Source organism: Choristoneura fumiferana, chromosome 28 (genome assembly GCF_025370935.1).
Source record: "Choristoneura fumiferana chromosome 28, NRCan_CFum_1, whole genome shotgun sequence".
NCBI lineage: Eukaryota > Metazoa > Arthropoda > Insecta > Lepidoptera > Tortricidae > Choristoneura > Choristoneura fumiferana.
The window spans coordinates 2,816,186-2,842,965 of record NC_133499.1 but is presented as its reverse complement, the minus strand read 5'-3'; the positions used below and the strand labels follow the sequence as shown (position 1 = coordinate 2,842,965).

Sequence of the window (26,780 nt, the reverse complement as noted above, 5' to 3'; positions counted from 1 at the left end):
ATCGTCTTAGCAAACCCCTAATGGTTTTAAAAGACCTATCTAACGACCCCACACTATAGGGTTGGATGAGAAAAAAAAATCACCCCCACTTTACGTCTATGGGAGGTACCATAAAAATTTTTTTTTTGAATTTTTAAATGTACTATTTTGTCGGCATGGTTTACGTATATATCCGTACAAAATTACAGCTTTCTAGCATTGATAGTCCCTGAGCAAAGCCGCGGACGGACAGACAGACAGACAGACATGGCGAAACTATAAGGGTTCCGTTTTTGCCATTTTGGCTCCGGAATCCTAAAAAAGAGGGCCAAACGTTTGTACACGACTTGAATGGTAAACTGGTGGGCGATGAAACTTATATGCTAATGGAATTATTGCATTGTGATCATGTTCATCATCACCATTATACCAGCTGTAGGACGTCCACTGTTGACATATACCTCCCTCATAGACCTCCAGTTGCTTCAAACCAGGTTATTCAAACTATGTAATGATTATAAACAGTATAAGACTTTTTTTTTTATTCGTCCATCTCTCGTCACATCCTACTATACTACTCGGACATCCTACGCTGCGCTTGCCGATTTTCAGTCTCCATTCAAGAACTTTTTTGCCCTTACGACCATTTGTTCTACATTCAACGAGCAAATCGATTGGCTATGTCGGTGATCCTCGTTCATGCATTGGATTTTGAGGTGGACACTTTACATATCTAAACCAAAATCAAAAGGAGGGATAAACACTGAATGAAGTCTAAGAGCAGATTTTTTTATTTATCCACTCGAATTATCACTGCATGGATTTGATTAATGAAACTGTCAGTAGTTGTACAATTGTTCTTCTTGAGCAATTCTCAGTCAATAACTACTTAAATAAGTAGTGCTGGAACTCCGTAATTGATAAAATTACGAAAGTATCTATTCTTCTCATTATTTATCTGCTTCAATTTCAGCTTAACCTTGATTTTAAATGATTTTATTTGCTTAATTGTTGTTGTTAATACTTAAAGGTTTTTATTGTACAGAAAAAAAAATAAGCAATTTGTTCTCACAGTTATTATGAAGTTTGATTATTATTGGATCATTGGACAATCATTGAAATGCGTATTGTGATCACAGTTTTAGTTTCAAATGAGTTTGAATGAAGATGACTCGTGTTTTGTCATAATTGACATGTTTTGCTGAATACTCAAGAAGTATTTTGGTAAGTGTACAAAATTAGAACAAAAATGAAAAACCTGGTAAAAGAATACATTGTCTTAAAATACAACAACAACAGTAACATCGATTAGTAACAGTAAACAACAACCTATAACCTGCTATACTACAAGTTAACATTAATATCAATTCATATCATCTTTGTACTTGTAACAATTAATCTATGCTGAGACATTAATTATACGCATACTTACTTTCAGAAGTGTCCTAGAATATAAAAAAAATAATCACCTAACATTTACTATAATCCCCCTTAACTTTTGTTAGTTATTCTTTCTTCTAACACCTTTTCAATCTTACTAACTACGGTCTTTAATGAAAATTATATCTTAGTCTTTCGTTATCTCATCATTCATTACACTCACCATGAATGTCTTTATTCTTTTGCCGTCATCATTACCTTCTTTAACACTTACATATTCAAAACATATTATTAATTTTGTCAGAAAAACCCCTCACTTAATTAAGTTTTATTTCTCCAGGTGTAATCTAAGCTTCTTTGAACTAAATACACTTCTATCTTTTGACTCATCTCATCCCACCGATCCTTTTCGAAATCAAAATCTCTGCCAACTCCAAGCCTATCTTTTGCTTCCTATTTCTAATTCCATCCCCAATATTATTATTAAGCTACAGATGATTGCCTTATTGTCTAAAATACATGGAATCACAATCGTTTTCCCCACTTTTTTCTATCTAACGGCATAAGTCGTGGATAGAAAGAGTTGGTGATTGCGATCGCGAAAGTCAGCGTGTTAGACCATACGGCCTCAACTGTACAGGTATAGTGGTACAAAGTACTAACGTTGAAGTCTTTTGATAAAGATTTTCGCAAAGTAAGGCTAATTGATCAGTTACTTACGGATGGATGAGGCGGATGGTCCTGTCCCTTGACATTCTGCAGCTGTTTGTTGTGCGCAGTCGGTGTGCGTTCACCGGGCGCCGTGGATGCGCTCGCAGCTGCGCCGGCGCTGCTTCCCGCAGGAGATTTAGCGCCCGGCGAGCTCGTCGATGTTGTTCTGAAGAATAGAGCTTTGTTAGAACTCTGACTTAAAGCTTTGGGTTTCTTGATAGGCGAAATATTGCTAGATGGCGTTAGTATCGAGAAGTTCCTTTGAAAAAAAGTAGAAGCAGAAAAAAATTACTGTGGCTAAAATGAGTGTTAATTGACCGAAAATGTATTGCGGGTGTCCCTTCCTAGCCGTTTTAGTCATTTGGCACACGTAAGTAATGCAGGGAACTTTCGACCTGGTCACCATTTTTGGGTGCCGATTGTTGAACTTTAAGTTACTTAACAAATTATTACAGCTGTTTTTTCGTTTTTAGATATAAAAAAAACAATACAGTCGGCTTTATTTGATTTTTAATGACTGTGTTTTTCTTTGCGTTAACTTAGCAATTTGTTTTATATATCACTGCTGCAAGGGGAACAGACATTAATTTCAGTAATGTATTTGATATTAATTTCAGCTCTATACCTCCTCATGTTCCTAAGAAAAAGGTCTTGACAGACGGATAAACAGATAGACGGACAACAAGTGGGTTCTGTTAGGATTCAATCTTTTCTTTTTGAAGTAAGAAACCCTATAATATAAAATCTTGTGCTAGAAAAAGCTAGAAAAGGATAACAAGTTGGTTGATTATTTCAATCGTTGTTCTCGGAGTGAACCCCTATTCAGGGAATAGGGGAGATATAATAAAGTAATACTCACTCAAGCTGTGCTCTATTGTCCCAGGATGGCCGTGCATGAAAAGAAAAGATTGGGTTTGTTAGACTTACTCACGTAAGTACTACAAACTATTAACTATAACTATATTGACTACATCCATTGACGTTATAATTGATCCAAATTCTTTTAATTACTTAATAAGTTTTTACAAGCTTTTATTTAATTTGCCCTATTTGTTGTTGTTGTTGGGTTAAATCTTGTAAGTTCATTTAGGCCCCATTCCATCTTGTTAGTCGAAATTGCTTAAAATTGAGTAACAAAATCTACTTATAACTACTGCGTCCAGAGACATCCATCGACGTTATAATTGATACAAACAAATTCCCTTTTATCAATAAGTTTTTACAAGATTTTATTCAACTTGTCCGGTTTGTTGTTGTTGTTGGGTTAATTCTTGCAAGTTCATTTTAACCCACTTCCGTCTTGTTAGTCAAATTTTACCCAAATTTGACTTACAAGATTTATCCTCAACAAACATACAAACACTGAAACTTAATTAAAAGCTTTTATTTAACGTGCAAAGTTTAATGTGTGTATCTATGTATGTGCGGGTCAAATCTTAGAAGTTAAATTTGACCCACTTCCAATAGTCGGTTAGACTTGAAATTTAATGAAATTAAATGCAAATAAGTACAGTCAGCAAAAAAAGCTTACAATAAAAATGAAATTTTCAACAAAAAACTTATTTTAACATAATCACATTGGACACAAGTTCATAAATTTTTTTTCGCAATCAAACCTAAATACTGATACATTTATGAAGAAAGTGCCACATACGATTATCCCGCGCAACCATTCTCTCGATCGAGATGTTGACCCAACACGGTAAAGCTTTTAACTTGTTTTCCGCAGTTTACGTGGACGACCTATTGCACGAGTGCACTGCGATTGTTTCTAAGTAACCCACAAGTTCTTTGAGAAATGCTTTTTCACTGAGAACTTTGCAAAGTTCGACGTAATCTTTACTATGATTTAGCTAGTACGCTTTGAAATATACAATCTCGTGATAGGTGGACATATAGATAGCATAACCTACGTAACAGGTCTCGTTGGTAAACAACTCTAAAGTGTGTCAGATTCTTAGATAGTTTTAGGATATTCGTCCAGTTTTAAAAACCATAGACGCAAAAAGGGGTGTTATAAGTTCAACGCCGATTTCTGCCTGTCTGTGGCATCGTAGTTCTGAAACGGATAGACCGATTTCGATGCACCTTTTTTTGCAAAATGGCAAAAACGTAACTCTTATAGTTAGTTTCGCCATGTCTGTCTGTCTGTCTGACAGGTTGTATTAAAACAAAGTTTTCAACAAAACAGTGTTATTGATGTCTTAGTGTATAATATATTGAGCAGGAAAAAAACTGGCCCTCAAATGTATGCAATAGATAATAGGTAGTTTTGTATGAAGAGTGGGCCAAATTTTTTGTGCCGCTGAGTGTGTAAGTAGATAAGTGCAACGCAGACTTATAGGTAGGAGTAGATAAGTAGCCAATACGAGAGTGCAATGCTTGCAAGCCTACCTTATTGATCTTAAGAGCGGAGCAAACTCAGAACATCCAATAATTTTCCATCAAAGTCTAGAACTTCGATCAACGTCGATTAAGTTCTCAGATGTGTATTATTTTGCATAACTAAGTTACAGTTGGACTTCAAAGTAAATATAAAGTGCAGTTGTGTGGGAGAAACACTGCATATATTCCAGGTCGCTAAATTAAGCTTTTATGCACGCTTACTATATTTTGATAAATTTGTGCGCGACTCTTGGTCCCCTGTTGCAGTCAGCATTTGCTGAACTTTTAAAAAAAGCTAAATAAGGGCAGCAGAGGTTTCCAGTGACAAGGTTCTACCAAGTGCTACTTACAAACTTGTCAAGGTATAATAACTTTTAGAATATCTTGGGTTTCAGTCGTCAAAAAAATTTAAGAGTTTGACAAACACCGAATTTCAGTTTGACAAACACCGAATTTCAATTTGGCATAATCAACTAAGAATATAATAACTAACCTACTTACCCAACAAAGACTTTGTCACTTCAAAGTTCAATATCTCAAAAACGGCTGAACCGATTCTGATGAAACATGTCTAAGAACTATTTCTAGAAAACCTGATTTAAAATTAAAAAAAACCGCATTCAAATCGGTCCACCCGTTCAAGAGCCACGGTGCCACAGACAGACGTCACAGACACACATAGCGGTCAAACTTATAACACCCCTCTTTTTGCGTGGGTTAAAAAACAAGTTATACGTGTTTGATTTAGTTTGTGCTATTCCAGGTTTAGAGTAGAACTGACCCGTCGGTTCCCGTGGGTGTTTTAAAAGAGAACTAAGAGATTGTAGTAAAAGTGGGCAGCAGTTCTCTACCACCAACAAGGAACTCCGAACTCCAGCACTATTTGGAGTCCAGGTCTATTTTCACAAGATAGTCGCCATGATGGTTCACTACCTACTTATCCTTAACCGACCACGACCGTTCTGTTAAGAGTGTACTTAACAAATCAAGAGAGAAATGTATACCTATTTGAAAAACCAATTAAGATTTTTTTTAAACGTTTAAGAAAAGTGCACACATGATTATATAGCTACACAAGTCCAATAGTTTCACACGTTTTTATCTTCCAAAAGCTAAAACAGTGGAAGGTTTTAACAAAACTATTCGAATTTTCTTTAACCTCTGATCCTTCGATTTTTTTCGATTCTTGCCTATTTTTCTGTAGGTGTGTTCACTTATTTACGAGATGGGCTACATTTATAAGCGTAGGCTCGTCAGGCCGCGGTCCCCATTACCGGGAATTATGTTTTGTCTCAAGATTTATATCCTCTGTTTTCATTTGGTGCCCTAAACGATTGCTATTTGTTTGGATTTAAACCATTATTTAAAAGGTATATTTTGAGACAATTGAGATTTATTTACAACGTTATTGTAAAATTTTGGTGCTGTCATGATTTCTAAACGTGTTCATTTGACAGGTTATAATCTACGATTACTTAGCGGTGGTTATATGTACTCAATACATATTCTTTCCTCGTTATTCTCTATCAAATATTTACAATGTATTTTTTGGGAATTCCCATTTGAATTTAGTAAAATCCCGTAATTTCAATTCAATCAGACCTAATGATTTACGGGTCCTGGTCACATTTTCGTGGCATGCATGCGGGGCTGTGGAATTTGATGTCATTTTCGATTATTCCTTAGACGTCCTGTACTACGAGACAACCTGAAACCTAGCAGAAATTTCTACCATGTCAAAAAAACCGGCCAAGAGCCAATATTTTTCTAAGGATTTCGTATTTTATACGGAATCTTCCATAGTTTAGGTATATTCTATACCTTAGGCTGCTATTTACTCTTAAACTACTAATAATTATCAAGCAAACTTAAGCGTTATAGTTTTCCTTAAAAGTTTGATATACTTACTACCATCCTGAATTTTTTCAAAGTTTTCCACCCACCGGTTTAGATTTTAGAGGGGGAGACGCTCGATTTTAATGAAAATTTGCATTTTAAAGTTGAATATTTCGCAAACAAATCGCTGAATCGAAAAATTGTCTTATCAAACCCCTAATGGTTTTAAAAGACCTATCCAACGATACCCCACACAATAGGGTTGGATGAGAAAAACAAAATCACCCCACTTTACGTCTATGGGAGGTACCGTAAAAAAAATTTTTTTTTGGTTTTTTATTGTACCATTTTGTTGGCATAGTTTACATATATATACGTGCAAAATTACAGCTTTATAGCATTGATAGTCCCTGAGCAAAGCCGCGGACGGATGGACAGACAGACAGACAGACATGGCGAAACTATAAGGGTTCCGTTTTTGCCATTTTGGCTCCGGAACCCTAAAAAGATGCCCATGAAAATCATAACAAATAAATGCTTGCATGATGACCCTTACCCGTGAGAAGAGTCTGGTTGTCAATAAGTGAATCCCAACTAATCCAGAGCGCTAACCAAAACCAGATAGGTTGTTAGTGCAGAACAATTGCAGAGTGCACTGGATCGTGCTGGAGCCTAGTCTAGCCAATCAGAGCTTGTTATAATCATCCAGAACTGCCTCAGTTACGTTGTAGCTTGCCCACAAAGTGGTCTGCAAATAGGATATGATAGTAGTCGTATTTATTATCTTCTTCTTTTTAACTTCCTAGGCAAAAATAAATGTGTTCTAAGTTTGTCTGTCATGGTATCGTCTGTCTGTCTATGGTACTCTTGTATGTGTAGAAAGGTTGTCTAATAGAAAAGATCAGTGAAACTATTTACAATTTATTTTTACAATTAATTATGTACAACAAATAAAATATTTAACACAATTTGTATGAGGCTTTTTCTCTTGCTAGGCGATCGGACAGCTCTGTTGATTTTCGGTTGCTGCACAACCGTCCGCTGCATCGCGCAGGCGCGCGGACTTAGGTTGTGGCGGTCAAGCAGGCCGCCACATGTTCCCCCTGGCCAGACCGTAACTACGGTCGAAGTCTGCTGGGGAACCTCACGAGCCTTCCGCTTCTTGTCCGCGTCTCTGAATCTGCGTTACTATTACTATCTATAGTGCCAGGCAGTTTAGGCGACACTTCACGCATAATGTAAGCAGGCTTGAGTCTATCGACGGTCACGTTGTTGATCTTGCCCTTGATGTCGATAGAGTAGTACTTAGGCTGTCGTTTAACGACTCTGTACGGGCCTTCGTAAGGTGGTTCTAGTGATCTGCGGACGCGATCGACTCGGAGAAAAACATGGGAACAGGTCTCTAATCCTCGTGGGATGTAGAATGGTGAAGATGAGGTATGCCACGATGCGGGTCTTGGAGTAAGTTTTGCCATGTGCGAGCGTAGGCGTGTGGCGTATTCTGTAATATCTGCCACTTTGTAGTCAGGTAAAGGTGAGAGGAACTGGCCGGGTAAACGAAGCGTCTCGCCATAGACGAGCTCTGCCGGGGTAGCTTGTAAGTCTTCCTTAACGGCGCTCCGAATACCAAGCAGGATGAGGGGGAGAGCTTCAGTCCACGTGGATGATGAGGAATGGCACATGATGGCAGATTTGAGCTGGCGATGGAGTCTCTCTATGATGCCGTTGGCGGCAGGATGATAAGCAGTGGTGCAGAGGTGGTGTGCACCGACCATCGTGGTCAGAGTCTTGAAGAGCTGACTCTCGAACTGGCGGCCACGGTCTGTAGTCACGCGTAGAGGACATCCGAATCTGGCAAACCGAGCAGACACAAGAGCAGAAGCGCAGGTTCCAGCAGTGATATCTCTGAGTGGAAACACCTCAGGCCATCGTGTGAATCTATCGATGACGGTGAGACAATATCTGTAATCAGAAGATGGGGTTAAGGGTCCTACGAGGTCGAGATGGATATGAGCGAACCTCGAGGATGGAGTGGTGAAAGTGGAAAGTGGTGAAATGGTATGACGAGTGATTTTGCTCTGTTGACATTTCAAACAGTGTTTAGCCCACTCTCTACAGTCTCGGCGAATCCCTGGCCAAACAAATCTTTCTGAGACCAGTCGCGCAGTAGCTGTGCATCCTGGATGATGAAGTTCATGAAGCTGGTCGAAAACTTGCTTCCGGAATTCTGGAGTGACATAAGGACGAGGTTGTCCAGTAGAAGTATCGCAAAAGATGGATATGGTAGAGTCAAGCGTAGGCATCTTGCTTAGCTTGAGTGAGGAGCCGTGGAGGATCAGGTCTTGCAGCTCTGGATCAGCTTCCTGAGATTGTGCAAGGGCCTGGTAGTCAAAAGGAACGGCGATTTCCTCGATGCGAGACAAGGCGTCAGCGACAACGTTGAGAGTTCCAGGTAAGTACCTTAGGTCCGTAGTGAATTGCGAGATAAAGTCAAGGTATCTGAATTGCCTTGGTGAACATTTATCTCGGTTGGTGGAGAAAGCGAAGGTAAGTGGTTTGTGGTCAGTATACACTATAAAGTCTCTGGCTTCGACCATATGCCTGAAGTACCTGATGGCCTCGTACACTGCTAGGAGTTCTCGGTCGTACGGGCTGTACTTCTTCTGTGGCTTGGTAAGTTTGTGTGAGTAGAATGCCAAAGGTTGCCAGGTGTTGTCAACGGATTGCTGAAGAACGGCGCCGAGAGAAGTGTCAGATGCGTCGGTGAAGATGGCGAGCTGAGCAGAAGGATCCGGATGAGCCAAGAGTGTTGCTTTAGACAGTGATGATTTGCAGTCTTCAAAGGCTTGAAGCAGTTCTGAAGTCATGCTAACTGGGTGAGATCCTTTGATCTTCGGTCCTGCCAAACAAGAGTGAAGCGGTGCCTGTACTTGGGCAGCGTTTGGTATGAAGCGACGGTAGAAATTGATCATACCAAGGAATCTTCTGAGCTCCTTGACGGTTTTCGGAACGGCGTAGTCCTTGATGGCTTGCACTTTAGATTCCAAAGGCTTGGTTCCTGAAGCTGTCACACGGTAGCCCAGAAAGGTGACTTCCGGTTGGCCAAACAAACACTTGGAGGTGTTGATCCATACGCCGTACTGCGTCAAACGCTCAAACAGCTGGCGAAGGTGGGCTTTATTCTGTTCCAGGGACGAGGAAAAAACCAAGATATCATCCAGGTAGCCGTAGCAGAAATCCAGACCGAGCAAAACTTCATCAATGAATCTCTGAAAGGTCTGCGCCGCGTTCCTTAATTCGAACGTCATAAACGAGAACTCGAACAATCCGAACGGTGTAATTATCGCAGTCTTGGGGATGTCTTCAGGGTTAACAGCTATCTGGTTGTATGCCTTGACCAGGTCAATGGTTGAAAAGATGGTGCAACCTGAGAGTTGGTAGGAGAAGTCGTGAATATGACGTATGGGGGGCTCTGTAATCACCGCAAGGTCTCCAGGAGTCGTCCTTCTTCTTCACCAGGTGGAGAGCACTAGCCCATGGACTCTCTGATCGTCGAGCTATACCAGATGCTAGCATATCCTCAAACTCTTTCCTAGCGGCTTGCATACGCATAGGGTCAAGGCGGCGAGGCTTGCAGGATACTGGTGGTCCAGGTGTGGTCTTGATGAAGTGCAGAGTATTGTGCTTCGATGGAGAGTGTCTACCAGGTGGTCTGGTAAGCGCAGGGTACTCACGTAAGATGTCATCGAATTCAGTTTCACCTGTGACGATTTTGACAGAATCTATATTTTCCGACGACATATAGCGTACCGCGTCTACTGACGATTTGGTAAGATTATCAAGTAGACGATGGTTCTTGCAGTCAACAAGTAGGTCGTAAAAAGCTAGAAAATCGACTCCTATTATGGGTTTTGACACGTCGGCAATGGTGAATCTCCACGTAAATGCTCTACGTAATCCTAAGTTGACTGTTATTGTTGTCTGTCCGTAAGTATGGATGACGGTATTGTTAGCAGCAACAAGGTCAAACTTGGATCGGTGGCATGGCGTCTTGATAGCTGATCGAGGGAAAACGCATAAATCCGAACCTGTGTCTACGAGGTATCTTATTTTGCTGTGAAGATCGGTTATAAAAAGACGGCCAGACGGTGAGGGGCAGTCGTTGGCCGCTATTTCCGACCGCCCGGGAAGTTTTCCGCGTTGTAGTTGCACGGCTGTCTGCATTTGCGCGCTTTTTCATTAAAGTTATAGTGGTAGAAGCAATGCGGGTGATTAGGCGGCGGCTGGGGCATCCTCGAACGGGAGCGGCTGCTGTACCTTCTTGACGACGACGCCGAGCGTGAGCGAGAGTGTGTGCGTCCTCTTCGGTAGTTACTCGTCAACAAAGCAACTTGCCTGGTAAGTTCACTGACTTGCTGCATCAAGGCATCAGAAGGCGAGGCAGACGCGAAGGAAACTTGTGGTACTGGTGCGTAGTTGACAGCGGTGCCTGAGGTAGTTGCGACATGGGGAATCTGGGGAGCAAGCTCAAACACCCTATCGGCTAAATCCGCAAGTTTCTCTAGAGGTTGGTCCGACTGCGACGCAAGTATAGTTTGGACATTATGCGGCAAACGGTCGATCCATATTGTCTTGAGCAGATCGGACGTCGCAGCGGTACCGGCTAAGTTTTGTAAATGCCGTAGAAATTGCGACGGGCTGCGGTCGCCAAGCTCTTCATGAACGAGGAGTTGCCGGGTACGTTTTTCCTGAGACGCCGAGAGGCGTTTAATTAATTCAGTTTTAATTTTTATGTACTTATCGGCAGCGGGAGGGTTAGTTATAATATCCTTTACTTCGAGTGCATAACGCGCCTCTAGCTGGCCGGCGACGTAATAGAATTTCGTTTCGTCAACCGTTATTTTCGATAGTTGAAATTGCGCCTCTATCTGCGCGAACCAAAGCGCCGGCTCGTCCGCGTTGAACGGCGGCACGCGGACACCAACACGACATACCTGCCCATCGGCTGTGGAGGCATCAGCGAAGTCTTCGTGTAAATTTTCTCGCGACATTTTAGTTCTTTTTCAGTCGGCGGTCACCACTGTGGTAAAAGGTTGTCGTGTCGGTAGAAAAGATGCAATGCACTATTTACAGTTTATTTACAATTAGATATATGTACAACAAATAAAATATTTAACGCAAATTTGTATGAGGTTTTTCTCTTGCTAGGCGATCGGACAGCTCTGTTGATTTTCGGTTGCTGCACAACCGTCCGCTGCATCGCGCAGGCGCGCGGACTTAGGTTGTGGCGGTCAAGCAGGCCGCCACACTCTCAAACGGATTAATCGAATCAATCAATTTATAACTAGAAGTCGGAAAACCCTATGGCTATGTAGGCATAGCCATTTCAAAATTCGTGAAGTCGCCAAGCGGTCTCAGCGGAAGACCAGCGTTGGCCTCTACGGCCAACACTATGCTGAGCTGAGACCGTTTCGCGATTTCGCAAATACTGTCGTTAATATTTATTTTATAGTTGTTTTATTTTGTGTACTTACTTATAATATGTAATGTGCGAATAAACGTTTCTATTTCTATTTCTATTTTTTATTTCTAAAATTCAATACCACAAAAAGAAAAGTAAAGGTGCTAAAAAGCTGTAAAGGAACTTTTAGCGAACGACCATCTCGATTAAATGAGTAAAGTTAAACTCATAATATCTTTATTTTTGTGTCGGGGCTAAAAATAAATGAATATCACGAGAATTTAGGAATTCCTAAGATTTAAAACAAAAATCGGTAATTTTAATTAAGTTGCTGGATCTAATAGTCATGTGAGCAAAGCCATGGGTAGAAGCAAGCATATAATTCTGTAATATTGTAAAGTTTCTTAACACGCTGTGATAATAGTGATATATTATGTAACTAAAGGTAAATAAGTGAGTTGAGGTAACGGCTTAAATATTCTGTCCTTGTTCACGAAGACGCTTGGTTCTATTATTAGATTAAACAAGCGTGAGCGAAGCTTCTCTGTTTCAGCTTAAGCAGCTTGCTCTCATCTACAGGTTACATATTTTAACTACTTCCAGTTCGATATTATTAATTCTAGGAATCGTGTTTTTTTTTGACGATTAAATTTTTTGGAATTTTCGCAAAATGGCGGACAGGTGAACATCTCGTAGAACAACTTAGGTTAGGATTTTTTACTGTGGTTGACGAATGCTTACATTTATTTGTGGACTCTCAAAATGTACGGCATCAAGGGCGTGGTTCATTTCAAACCCTGAATTATGAAAAAGCCTAATAATTTTTCAGTCAACTACCATCGTTTACCTTCTTCAAAATCACAACTGCAAGATAGTTACTTCTGTGTGACACATGTTTTGAAGCAGAAACCGGCCCGCTGTTATATACGTTACCATTCTCTACATATATCCATACGAACTTTCCAGTCAATCGGAACACAAGTGAGCGAAATTCGACTTGTTATATTTGAAGAAAACTTAACATTGCAAGTTAAACGAGTAGGTATGTCTTAAAACTGAAAAATATTTACCGCCCTTAAACCCTCAGAACCACGCTATATTGAAAAAAAAAACTCAGAATGTGTATTTTTAAAAACCGGCCACTTTAATTTTATGGGAGGTACCCTAAAAACATTTTATTTTTATTTTACCACTTTGTCGGTGTGACTAATATGTATATTTATGCCAAATAACAGCTTTCTAGTGCTAACGGTCTCTGAGCTTAGCCGCGGACAAACAGACAGACGGACAGACATGGCAAAATTATAAGGGTTTCTAGTTGACTACGGAACCCTAAAAGCCCTATAAATATCCAATCTGCTTATCTATTAAAATTTGCGACCTTCTTCACTACAGAACAGACAGCCAGGCAGCAGAACATATTTTTTGCCCAAGCTGAAACAGTTAAACAGTGAATCTTTACTCGCATTTCGTACTCACTCCGTGAATAAAAGCTAGCTATAAACACACAAGATTGATTCTACTATTACACCTTGTATTCTCACTAATTGACAACGTTGAATCTCATTGAGATATGGTAATGTATTCTAATTATAGCACATGATAACTGACGCTCCAAATTATAATTGGCGCAGCCGGTAGGATAGAGTTGAGATTGGAATGTGTCGTATTCGCATCAAGTTTTAATGGGTTATGTATGTTTATGTACCTGACCTTAGTTTAGCTATAGAATTAAAAGGCGTGACATATTCAAAGTCAAAGTCAAAGTCAAAGTCAAAATATCTTTATTCAATTTAGGCTAAAACAAGCACTTATGAATGTCAAAAAAAATCTACCACCGGTTCGGAAAAACCTCTGTTGAGAAGAATCCGGCAAGAAACTCAACGAGGTATATTTTTTTAAACAGATTTACAATATTATTAAATGATATCTATACATCACAAGTATTTAACACAACTTTATTTTTAACACAGTAGGTTCGCTATTTGAAGGGATCGCTAATGCGGATCGGAGTTATTTCCAAATATCCCTATTCTACTATTGACTATTATAAATGTGCAAAAGCGTGCGTAAGATTTTTTGGTTTAAACTTGATATGGAATTACACATTATCAATATCCAGATATTATGAATTATGTTATCATTTTACTCAACACGCGCTAAATATCATGTATTTAACCTGAATAATTGAAAATTTGAGATTTCATCCCAATCCCGTGGGAACATTGGGATAAAAAGTAGCCGATAAGTTATTCTAGATTTCTAGCTGTCTACATAACAAAGTTCGATATAATCCGTCGAGCCGTTTCAGCGGTAAGGAGTAACAAACATACATACGGACATACAAACTTTCCAATTTATGAGTGTTGAGTAGTATAGAGTTGTAAGTAGGATTAAGTATTTAGTATAAATATTAGACGACGGGGCTTATCTTGTTTAATAAACGAAACCTTTATTACTCGCACTGACCCTCGTTATAATTATTTCACCCCTAATAAACGTTACTTTCGTCAAGTTTTCACGAGATAGTTCATATTCATTATCCAGTAAATTACTGCCGAGTGAACCGTGAAAATAGCTTTGAAAGTTAAAACACTATTTCGTGGAACTTGTTCGCTTTCAGTTAGTATTTAATTTTAGTCGTTAAATCTTAATTGAGGTTGAAAGAGTGGTATGTACATAAATAATAGCTTGATTATTTTTTTAAGTTTTCCTTCTAAATTTGTATCGAATATGACTATCGAATACATCTCTCTCTATCTGTTCCTTACTCATAATTTCGGAGCTAATGAGTTAGAAGACTATTTATTTAGTATCTTATTTGTTTAGTAGTTAAATTAAACCATGCAAGAATTTACTGCGTCTATACCCTTGATGAGAGACAGTGTAAAACCTATCAATCGACATTTCATCTTAAAACCGTAAAATATTCCTGAAAGACACGACTTTTCTTTCCGTTTGCAGTTGGACAAAATACTGCCTATGACAACGCTTTATGTCATGTTTATATTCCTGTTTTATTCTCGACAGGAGACGAGCCTCATTTCTATGCTAGCGTACTGCGCTTGAAAAAAACTTGCAATCATTTATTCAGCATGTTCATTTTGAGTTTTTTTCCGTCTTCTCCAAAGACAACAGAAAGGCTTATGTTTTTTAAGTTCATTTGAATAAGTTTTTTGTTCAAAATTTCATTTTTAATACAAGCTTTTTTGCAGACTAAAATTCAAGTCAATCCCATAAACCGTTGAAGAGTTCTGTCCCGCAGAGACGATCCTGCCTGGACCACCAGGATATCACTACCATATTATTGCATTATAACCAGATTTACATAAGTCTGTCAAATTTCAAGTCAATCCGAACACTGGAAGTGGGTCAAATTCAACTTGCAAGATTTGACCCGCACATGCACACAATGACATAGTTACATAGGTACAGTCAAGGGCAAATATATCGACACGGCAAAGTTACAAAAATATGTATACACGACTTTATGCACTGAACATTAAGGCCTTGTATACATATTTTGCAACTTGGCCGTGTCGATATCTTTGCCCTTGACTGTACATACATTACAAGTTAAATAAAAACTTGTAATAAACGTTCTTAACCCAACGCGAAAATAGGGGTGTTATTGTAAGATTGACGTCAACATCTGTTTCTCTGTCTGTAGAATCGTGGTACTCAAACGAATAGACCGATTTCAATGCAATTTTTTGTGTGATGTTTTAAATAACAATGTCATGGGTTTTTCAACTTTTCCAAGTCAGCGCCTGCCGAAGATATTACTTTGTGCACTAAAGCATAAAAGTAGATTGTTCAACAAGGCAGGAAAGGAACCCATATCACACGAGATAACTTCCTCTCTATGCTCGCTCGGGTGTGAAGTTACCTCGTGTAATATTGGTTATTTTCTTCCCTTGTTGAACTATCTACTATTGATGTAGCCTGGATTCATTAGAAATACGACGTTATCGAACATAGGAAGTAAAATCTCTGTCACTTTGACTTAAAGATTTAGCTATGGACGCTAAATTTCGAAAACGGGCGCTTCGCTTTCAATTGTCATTTCTACCTCCAGATAAAAGGGCCAGATAAGGGACTTTGAATTGGATTGAATCTGTTGATTTATACGTATGCCGACGTAAGGGGCATGCCACGGGTCCTAGACGTCGTTACCTTGTACAAACTGACGCGTGTCACTTACGGTTCAATTATTTGGCTCATAGTACCTGCAAACTGAATCTTAAGATCACCGACACTTGTTCGAAACGGCTCTTTTATGTATTTCGTAGTATAGTGATATTACACATTAGAAGAAAGTTTGTAAATATGTCTGTGAGTTCACACGCAAAATACGATTTTGCTGACTTTTACTATACTATTTTTTTTTCATGTCGCGTTTCAACAATCAACTTGGAAAAAACTTATTTGAAAAAATTGTATAAATAAACCATTATTATAAATCGCTCTTAAGCTATAAGACATATTGCTTGCATTGTAATTTTCTCTCTGTGTACTGGTTTTTCTATATCGCTTATTATTACAAGCTTTTATTTAGTTTCACTTGTCCCGTAGTCTGTCTGTCTGTCTGTAATCAAGTCTTGTAAGTTAAATTTGATCAACTTCCAGTAGTTGGATTGCCTTGAAATTTGGTATAAGTAAGTACCTACGTAAATTGCGTGACAAAAAAATAATCTGGTAGTGACATCCTGATAGTCCGGCCAGGATCGTCTCCACAGGACGGAACTCCAACGATTAATGGCATCGACTTGAAATTTGGCATGCAAATGTAGTTTGGGTGACAGACAATACAAGTACAGTCAGCAAAAAAAGCTTGTATTAAAACGAAATTTTTACCAAAAACTTTTTGTGGTGTAGAACAAAGAGTCCTGTATTGTATGAAAAGTTTCATAGTTCCTGTAAGATTTTAACTACCGTGGGACTCATATTAAATGATACTGTATTGGATATGTCAAGTATTAAATCGAGTTTAGCTCGACAAGCTTCCAAGATCGATAGACGAATTCTAGGCAGACAAAATTGCGGGCAACAATTCGTAGTTTGTAATTGACCTGGTAATTGCATTCAATAAGTAGGTATAGAGCATTCGTCCGTTTCTACCTTAGCTGTATTGGCTTACCGACGTGACTCCTCGTGTCCCGGGCAACTGGGCAGATTTATGTCCGGGACAAGACCCCTAATATTACGGGTGCGTCGTAAGGAATGTTTGTGATGAGCATGAACTTTTATCTACGGTAGTTAGGGTGATTTCTTTTTAATGCGTGAGAAACTTCGTTGGTTTCTAAAACGATTGCATTTTTATTGGTTGATAGGTACTTAAGCTTTAGAATTTAATCCAACTAATATTATAAATGCGAAAGTTTGTGAGTATATGTGTGTGCGTTTGTTACTATTTCACGAAATAACGGTTGAATGGAATTGGATGAAATTTGATATGTAGATAGCTGGACGTGTTGAATGATACTTACGCTACCTTTTGTTCCTATACTACTTAGCAGCTTTTTCCCGCGGCTTCGCTCAAACCAATACTGTTAGCCAATGGTTCAGGTACCTACTGAATTAAGTTATGAAGTTTTATAAGAGTGTTTCCAAGAACTAATGTACTCGTATGAGTATTTTTTTTTAGCTCTTGTCATCTTAACTATATTTCCGTATTAAATTTCAAATTGATGCGATTAACCGTTGAAGAGTTCCGCGCAGCGGAGACGATCCTGGCTGGATTAACAGGATGTCACTACCAAATATATTGGTATTGTCACCAGACTTACATAAGTGTGCCAAATTTGCTACCACTAAAAGTGGGCCAATAACTTGTTAGATTTGGCCCACATAAATTAATAAAGTTTCTAAAAATTTGAACGTGACGCGGTCCTAAAAAAAACCTGGAAAAGTATTTCTTTACATAACATTCCCTCGAGCAGCCACTTAATACCCATGTTTCCTGTAGCGCCACTAACAATAGCTATTGTGTGAGCTCCAACGTTCGCCATACCGTCATAGTGAATGGAACATATGGCGGTACATGAGACATGTTGACAGTGAACGGCGGAATGGGTTGAAATGCGTGGGCAGGACCGTAACAATAAATAAGTTTTGGTATTTACTTTTACCGCGTGGGAACTACAGCCCAAGCCCTTTCATTCTGAGAGGAGGCCTGTAGCCAGCAGTGGGACATATATACGCAGGTTGATAGTGATGGAGTTTACTCCTTAAGAATTTATTTTCTTAAAGGACTGTCTATGTCAGTAATAACCTAACCAATAAAAAGTTGGAAAACCCCTGACTTTGTCACTTCAAATTTTAATATCTCAATTTTGATGAATTATGTCTAAGAATTATCGCTAGAAAACCTGCTTTCAAATAAAAAAATTAAGGTCCCAAATATTTCAAACAGTAAAGTAAATACCCATTATGCGTCTAAGATTCCTACCGCAGCGAACAAAAGAGCTGATGATCTTGAAACGGCTGAACCGATTTTGATAAAACATGTCTGAGAACCATTGCGAGGAAACCTGCTTTCAAATAAAAAAACCGCATCCAAATCGGTTCACTTGTTTAAGAGCTACGGTGCCACAGACACACACACATTTTATGTCAAGGGATAATCATGTAAAATTATCCTACACTGCGTACATTTTGATTAGAAGAAGGCTTCACTAACATTAGGTAACATAAATTATAAATTTGAGCGGAACCTTCGGTGCGAGAGTCCGACTTCCACTTGGCCAGTTTATTGAATAGTCAAACGAACTTACCCTTACTATTTTCCGTAGATAAACGTTGCGTCGAGTTTTTGACATAAAAACCGAATGAAGTGGATTACAGATAACATAGGCAGCACCGTGTAGGCGTTTTTTCTTCTAGCTTTAAAATTATATGGCGTCAGTGAGTCATGAAGCCGGGACTACACTTGTGAACTCTCATCATCTTCAGACGAGACAACACTTCGCATAATTACTAGAGTGCTGTCTTCATTCCTTATTAACCATCATCTTTAAGCATCTACCGAGTGATAACTTTGCCCAGCTTCTGGATGTACTGACGCAGTCATGTCGAAACCGTCTCGTTTGAGCCAGACGGTTATTTTAATGCAGGGCAACGCAGAATTAATCCCAATTAAAAACTAATGACAGCCACACCTGTCTCTTCGTGTCACATGACAGGCCTCCTAAATTTAATGTAAATTACTGACATTTCGCCAGCTTCAAGTAATTAAGCGGCCGCGGCGGAAAACGTGGCAACTCAGCGTTTAGGGGTTTTGATAAATTGAGTTAGTCGGTTTATTATTGTGATTAAGTTTTAGAATGGAATTGGAATTTGTGTTGCTGTAGATAAACTGTGGGGAGAGTTTGTTTGTTTGTTTTTAGAAGTGAACTAGAATGTTAGGATTAGATCAATAATTTTATTGTAAGTGTTGCGAGGTCGGGTTTATTTGGCCCTGAAGGATAACTTTGACAATTGGGATAAAATTTGGCCACGTTTTGGCACAATTCACACATTGTCATAACTATATAGTTGGTTTCAGCTAAACATCTTCTTGATAAAGACTATATTAAAAGATGTGTTAAGATCAACATATTAAATTAATCATTAAAAAATATTCTCGAACTTGATATTTTATAAACGTGGAATACGTTCTGTAGTAGTGGATAATTTACTAAAAGCATCTCGGAGCTAGAATTGCCTGCTTCATCAGCGTCTTTAAATGCGCTGTGGTAAAAGTAATAATGGATCTGAATCTTTAATAAATCGTAAACACGCCATCTGCTAACATAAAACGAGAACCACCACAATCATAATTTGATTGAAAAGTTATTGCTGAAAAATTTGTGTTTACTGTGGTAACGGTCATCATCAAAAGTAGCTGCATAGTTTTGTACTTTGTCATTTTACAGCAACGTACTTAACACCATACAAATTTGCTTCACGCGCCAATAGGGCAAAGTAAAGAAGTGATCCGCTACTTTTGATGCTGACTGTACATGTAAATTTTAATTATGTAAATAATCTTACATTGCCAGTAAAAAGATCCTGTTAGCTTGAAACAGAGGCGTACTTTTACAAACCTTCAATGTTTTTTTTTAACAAAACGAGACGCATCTTTTCCAGCTTGGGAAAAAATGCTTTTGCATGTCTGTCTGGATGCCCAGCGTTTTTAGGGTTCCGTACTTCGTAAGTAAAAAACGGAACCCTTATAGGATCACTTTGTTGTCCATCCGTCCGTCTGTCAAGACCCTTTTTCTCAGGAACGCGTGGAGGTATCAAGCTGAAATTTATATCAAATAGTCAGGTCTACTGTCCCTTGGAGCTGTGAAAAAAATAAAACTTCTAAGCCAACGCAATCAAAAGATGCAGCCGTTTATGCCGCAAATTTCCGCAAATTTTCGAAACTCGCAAGGGAATCAAAACCTACAGGGTACTCCTCGAAATCTTGAAATTTGGTACGAAGCAACGTCTTATACAGCACAGATAAAGGAAAAATTGCGAAAGCCGTAAATTTTTAGTTACATCATAATATAATAAAAATATTTTAAATAATTTTTAAGTTACTACCTACAGGTTTGTACGGAGCCCACGGTACGCGAGTCCGACTCGCACCTGGCCGGCTTTTTTTTCTAACAAGTCACATTTTTTAACAAAAATTTTGTCAACAGCTTCGATAAATATGATTTTTTTTTCGTTGCTCGTAGTATCTAGGAGGACAACAGAACATAATCTAGGTATTAATATGGAAGCACTTTTAAGTGCCTGTATATTTTGCCCACCCTGCTGTTTCTGCTCAACTCAATCTATCTTTTAGCTTTGAAAAAAAAAAAAACTTAAAATCGTAAATTCCTGACTTAAGCTCTTGTGCCACTTTGTAATCCCGCCATATTGCGTCCTCAGAGACTACGCGACCTTTTTGCTGAATTAGATTGTTGGCCCGCGGTTGTCACCGAGGTGTGTTGCTAGTGTATAATGTTACATTACCAAGCTACAGCTTGTTCAGTAGTAATGACACGGAATTAAACAAACCTTTTAGACCCATTCAAATCTTGACCAGCTCAAAAATTCTTGATAGTGGGTCCCTGCTGAACTTTAAATTAGCTACTTGACAGAGTTCTAGACTACTAGACTTATATTTTTAACCGACTTCAAAAAAAGGAGGAGGTTATAAATTCGTTTTTTTTTTAATTATGTTTGTTACCTTTGAACTCCGTCATTTATGAACCGATTTGAAAAAAATCGTTCGTGTAGTATTGCCTTCAATTAGGCCCTATAAGTACTCCGACAATTATGACAAATCCAATGATAGCATATATGTTAAAATCTGCAGCGAGGGCTAAAGAAATAGACATACATACATAAATACACTCGAAAAACATAACAGTCCTTTGGCCAGTCGGGTAACAATAAAACTAAGCGTAACATTACTGTGCTTTTCTGTGCGTTTTAAGTTAATGGAAAAAGCGTCCTGTAAAATTAACTAAAACTCTAACGTGAGACTCACTCGTAGTGAAACCAGATAATTCACGTCTTAAATCAAATTTAGCTGACATGTTTCGGGCTAATTCATAGCTATTCCTGCCGGAGCACACGCCCGAAACATGTCGAGCTAAAGTTACCCGGGTTTATTTCACTATTAACTAAAATTGATAGAAAATAAAACTAAAGCTTTTTCATCGCGTCCGTCTGTCTGTGGCACCGTAGCTGTTAAACGGATGAACTGATTTCGATGCGGTTTTTTTACGCAAAAACGGTCCTTGCTACGAGTATGTTTCATCAAAAACATGTTTCATTAAAACTGATTAAGCCTTTTTTGAGATACTAAACTCTGAAATGACGTTGGGGGTTTTTCAACTTCAAGTCTGTCAGGTTATTTTAATTTGGCTGAGAAGCGTGAAAATCACGTATGTACTTGCACGACGCTAGAGTGAGACAAAAGAGCGCTGTACAATAAATGTCTGCGGTCTGACAGTAGCGGGCGGGATACTATTGTTACACTTCTGAGACGAGCGAGATGCCTTTCAACGCAGTTGCTTGTTATTTCAGAACTCGGCTTAACTAGCTCTAGCGATAGAAATAGAAGACATTTATTGCACGTTCACAAAGACACACAAATACAACCAAACTAAAAAACAACAACAGCAAACACAAATAAAACAAAAAAAAGAAATACAAATTAAAATATATGATTTTGTGTGTCCTCGCAAAGTGAAACGGCCGCTGACTCAGCATTATGCTGAGGCGTTAAACGCCTGCAGCGCTGATATTCTGTCAGAACCGTCTGTGACTCGCGGAATGATACACAAATATACTCACATATATAAATTAAGATATATAAATATATTTTATTGTAAGTAAACAAGAAATAAAAAACTACAATAAACATATAAGTAAAAAAACAAGGGACAAATAAGTTGTTCAAAAACATCAGGCTGGCGTACTCAAGTGCTGGTTTAGTGAAGGGATTTTTGGAGCGTCAATAAGTATTCCTTCAGCTTGCGCTTGAAGGTGTACCCACTAGACGCCCCTTGGATAGGAGGAGGAATATCATTCCAGCACTTGGACGCCGCGAACTTAAAACTTCCGCGGAATGCCGCGGTCCGGTGTTTAGGCACAAGAGCCATTGCACTCCTGCGCTCACTCCTCGACCAAACTATTTTGTTGTGGAGGTATAATGGGGTCCTATAGCGTCTCACACCGAACAGCAGAGTGGCGAGGTGCATGCGCCTGCGTGCAGGCATGTTCAGCAGGTTAGCGGCGTTCAAATACGGAGTGATGTGGGAGCGGGAAGGGACACGGAAACAAAAACGAGCGCATGCGTTCTGCACTCGCTGTAAAAGTCTCTTAGAACGGCCAACAATGCAGCCGTCATAAACAACATCACAATAGTTTAATCTGGACAATATAAGCGATTCACAAAGGTCAACACGCAAATTGACACTAAGGTAATCGCGTATATTGTACAGAACTTTGAGGCGGTAGAAGCAGTTACTCACAACTTTTACAATGTGGTTTCAAAGCTCAGCTTGCCATCCATAAGGAGGCCAAGGTTGTTAGCTTCTACCACCCGTTCTATTGGTTTACCCATGACGGCAACATCCCGACCGTCAGAGCATCAGTAGTATTACGAATTTGATGTCTCGAGCCAAAAACAATGTACTTCGACTTGACAGGATTGAGAACTAAACAGTTCCTCTCCGACCACGCCGAAACACGATCGAGATCTGCGTTTATGGCGTTCACGGCGATGGATGTTTCCGATGGCGTGCAGGAGACGTACAATTGCAGATCATCCGCGTAAAGATGGTATCCACTGCTCTTTATACTGTATACAATATCAGAACTGTACAATATAAAGAGCAGAGGACCCAGTATCGAACCCTGCGGCACTCCTCGTGTCACAGGGCACAGAGAAGACCGCAGAGCACGACCACCGGCCCCCGCAATTCCACAGTCTGCGCACGGTCAGTCAAGTAACTGCTAAACCACTTTATTGTCGTGACGTCAAACCCGTAATACGACATCTTAGATAACAGCAAGGGAATGCTAATGCAATCAAAGCCCTGGAGAATCTAAAAGCACTAAAATCGTTTTTACCAGCATCCTGAGCCTGCAAAATATTATCGACTACATCAAGTAACGCAGTAACTGTCGAACGACCCTTGCGAAAACCAGATTGTAGTTCAGGTAGGATGCTGTATTTCTCCAAGTATTCCGACATGGTCGCAAACCACCCTTTCTATTATCTTCGATGCACAGGAAGAATACTAATAGGACGGAGATCGGACAGGTTAGCAGGGTTAGGTTTTTGGGTAACGGGGTCACTTGAGCGATTTTCCAATCAGTTGGGAAAGTCATAGTTTCAATACTCCTATTAATAATGAATGTCAGTATCTTAGCGGTCACCGGAAGAGTCATAAGTAGCATGTCAATGGCAATCAAATCATGTCCCTTTGCGGTCGTTTTAATAGCGGTCATAATTTTTGTCACAGTTCCAGTTTGTTGGTGAAAGAGTAAATGTTTTGTCACTGTCTGTCAAATTCAAACCGTGTCAGATCAGATATGGATGCGGCTGGTTTACCGGGTATATTTAAGAATGGCGGTTTATTAAGTCGGGTCGTTAAAGTGTGTCGGGAGGTCAGTCTGCGTCTGCGAGTCTGGAAGGACAGTGCGCTTTAAGTTTTTCAGAGAGTCTTCGAGTCGGTAACGTCATTAATGTGTGTTCGAAGTAGGCACGTTTCTCGCAATGGATGGCTGCGATCACTAGGTGTTTCAGGTCCAGGTAGTATTGCTTATGAGCAACGGCCTTGGATCGCTTGTATTTGGCGTGGGCTTTGTCCCTGAGACGCATCATAAGCTTCACATTGCTCGTTAGCCATGGTTTGAATGCCTCCTTCACCACGATTGTTTTTAACGGGGCGTGTTTGTCGAACAGTGGAGTATAAGTATGTTAAATTGTCTAACCATGTCATTTCACGTCATTAAGTAAAAATATTTGGTCCCAATTTATAGTCTCAAGGTCATTGTCGAAGTCACTTAAGTTAATGTCCTTAAGAGGTCGGTAAGTAATACGTCTCGGCGTCGGTTTTTTGTTTTTTTATGTCCAACTCGGCCGTAATGAATGCATGTCTGCCTAGGTCGGAATGTGCTTCACATCCACATTCACAAAGTGAGCATCAGTGCAAATTAGGTCTATGGTCGTCTCGCTGTGTTCGGTAAAATGCGTCGGGTCGCGTACGTGTTGAGTCAAGTAACTGAAGTTAAAAATTCATCAGACATACAAACTTAGTGTCGGTTTTGTCCGTAAAATTTATGTTAAAGTCACCAAGTAAAATCAAACGGTCGTAATTAACAAAAGAAGTAATTGAGTTTGTAATGGCGTCAAAAAAAAGTGTCAACGTCAAGCCAAGGAGGTCGGTAAGCGGTTCCATTATTAATCGTTTGCAGTTTATATTTAATTTTATCCACATTTGTTCTACGAGTGCAGCCGGCGGGTGCGGAAGAGTGCGGGCGGCAAGATCAGACGTATAAAAAAACCAACGCCTCCCCCGCGCCCGCGCGGACATCGGTCGGTCTAGCTACATTTCTTAGTCGGTATTGAGCGATGGTAGGAGCTCGTCCCTCCTCGCGCCGCGCAACCAGGTCTCATTGATAGCACGACGTCGGGTTTTATCTCGGTCATAATGGCAATCAACTCGTCATGTCCCTACCAAGTGATCCAGCATTAAATAAACCAACCTTGAAGTTTTTAAAACGAGGCATGGCAAGAACAGAATACGTTACATAAAAACAATTACAAGAAGAGGCTGTAAGTAGGTAAATATGATAGTTATATAGTGTAGCGAGAGCGGTGTGAAATATGTGCATATAATACGTGTTAATAAATATATAGCTTTGTTTATAGGCAAATCACAGACGGGACAAAAAATAATCAGTTGTTTCACTTTCGCGACGACACAACACAATGAAAACAATACGTTTGAAACACACGGCAAGGCCACAAAATGAAGGTAATTTAGTTTGCATGATAATAATATATAATAGACACTTTTAAACAAGACTTATACAAACGGAAATAATAACAAAACCTTTTTTTTTAGGACTCCACAACAGAAAACAAACAATAAAACAATGACTACACATTTGATTGGAAAACGGTGACCGAGTAAAAATACTCAAGTCGGCCAAGCTGCGCAAGCGATGGCCCGGCTGGCCATCAGCTTTACGGGCAAAGATCCTCCCGCCCGGGGCCACACGAAGCGCCAAGCGGCGGGGCCCGCAGCCTGTCGGGCGCGCTGGAACAGCTGGCGGTTGGCGGGCGTCAGCCGCTCGTTGGCGTAGAACCGCTGCGGTGCGGCGGCCAGGCCAGGCCTCGGTGGTGGCGCCGCGGCGCACGCGCGCCTGCCGCAGCAGCTCGTCGCGGACGGGCGCGCCGGCCAGGCGCACCACCAGCGGGCGCGGCCGGCCCGCGCGTGCTCACGGCCCACGCGGTGCGCGAACACCACGTCCCGCGCGTCCAGCTCCACGCCTAACTTGGCGCAGACCCGCATGACCAGCCCAATCGGGTCTCGCTCGGCTCCTCCGGCACGCCGGACAGCTGCACGTCGTTCGCCAGCAGCTCCTGGTCCGCTCGTTCAGCTCCGTTTGGAGGGTCGCGATAGCCTCCTCCATCGCCTTGGTGGCTACCGACGCTGCGCTATCGACGACCGCTTTTTCTACAGCGTCGACGCGACCCTCCAGAGCATCGACCTTCGCGCTGATGTCCGCCATGCAGGCCCTGACATCCTGGAACTCTTGCGGAACTCCCTAAGCTCGTGTCAGGGCCTGGAGCTCCCGCCGAAACAGATGGATCTCATCACCAAGAGACAGCGAGTCCACATCCCTGCATCCGACGAGACCTTCATAGCGGCGGAAGCTTCAGACTCAGGAGGCGAAGCGCTGGCAGCACGCGAAGCCGTGTCCCCGAGCAGTGGCGGGCTTTGCGGTCGCGCGCATAGCGGCAGCGGCGGCAGGGCTGGGTGATTAAGTCCTTCTCCGGCGTGTCGGCGTGGCCGTCTCGTGGCCGGACCCGCTTGCACGTCGGGCAGCTCCACTCCCGGGGACCACCGTACCGGCAGGAACCCCACGCAAGCGCAGTGGTAGTGGCCGCTGCATTTTGGGCACACGACGATTCCAATACGCCCGGTAAACTTGGCACAAGCCGCACATTTTGTGGACATTATAGACTAGTTTTTTATTTTATTTTTTTACTGTGGGTACTTTTGAGCTCTAACCGGTCAATATAATTTCTCACTGGTTTTTCTTTTTATACACTGCACTAAAAACTCCTCGAGCAATGAATGTTACTTATTAGGTTTCGACTGCAAAATATAATAACAAACAGTGACTGAAATGCTTATTGTTTTTTTAATAATGACTTATGTATTTTGCGCGTACTCTGTGTAACGTTCCGAGGGTAGATCCAGAGAGCATGTCCGTAGGACCTTGTGCAAGTCCGCCTGGATTGCTACACCATCTTTCT

At 40.5% G+C, this 26,780-nt stretch overlaps 2 protein-coding genes across 3 annotated transcripts in view; both read right to left on the bottom strand.

Annotated features, from left to right (window-relative positions):
• The window catches only part of Syt7 (Synaptotagmin 7), a 304,885-nt gene that overhangs the window by 30,651 nt on the left and 247,454 nt on the right, over window positions 1-26,780 (bottom strand). For both annotated transcript variants that reach the window (XM_074109269.1, XM_074109268.1), the window contains 2 exons: window positions 2,930-2,941; window positions 2,080-2,236 (listed from right to left, as the gene is read on the bottom strand). In XM_074109269.1, coding sequence (XP_073965370.1) covers window positions 2,080-2,236; window positions 2,930-2,941 — 169 coding nt within the window. The remainder of the gene's footprint in view (window positions 1-2,079; window positions 2,237-2,929; window positions 2,942-26,780) is intronic.
• Window positions 9,766-11,578, bottom strand: LOC141443895 (uncharacterized). The gene has a single exon (XM_074109271.1). The coding sequence runs from the start codon at window positions 11,340-11,342 to the stop codon at window positions 10,461-10,463; it is 882 nt and encodes a 293-aa protein (XP_073965372.1). The 5' UTR covers window positions 11,343-11,578; the 3' UTR covers window positions 9,766-10,460.

Excerpts from the sequence above, each read along its gene's own strand:
- LOC141443895 (XM_074109271.1), bottom strand. The coding sequence starts at position 11,342 with ATGTCGCGAGAAAATTTACACGAAGACTTCGCTGATGCCTCCACAGCC.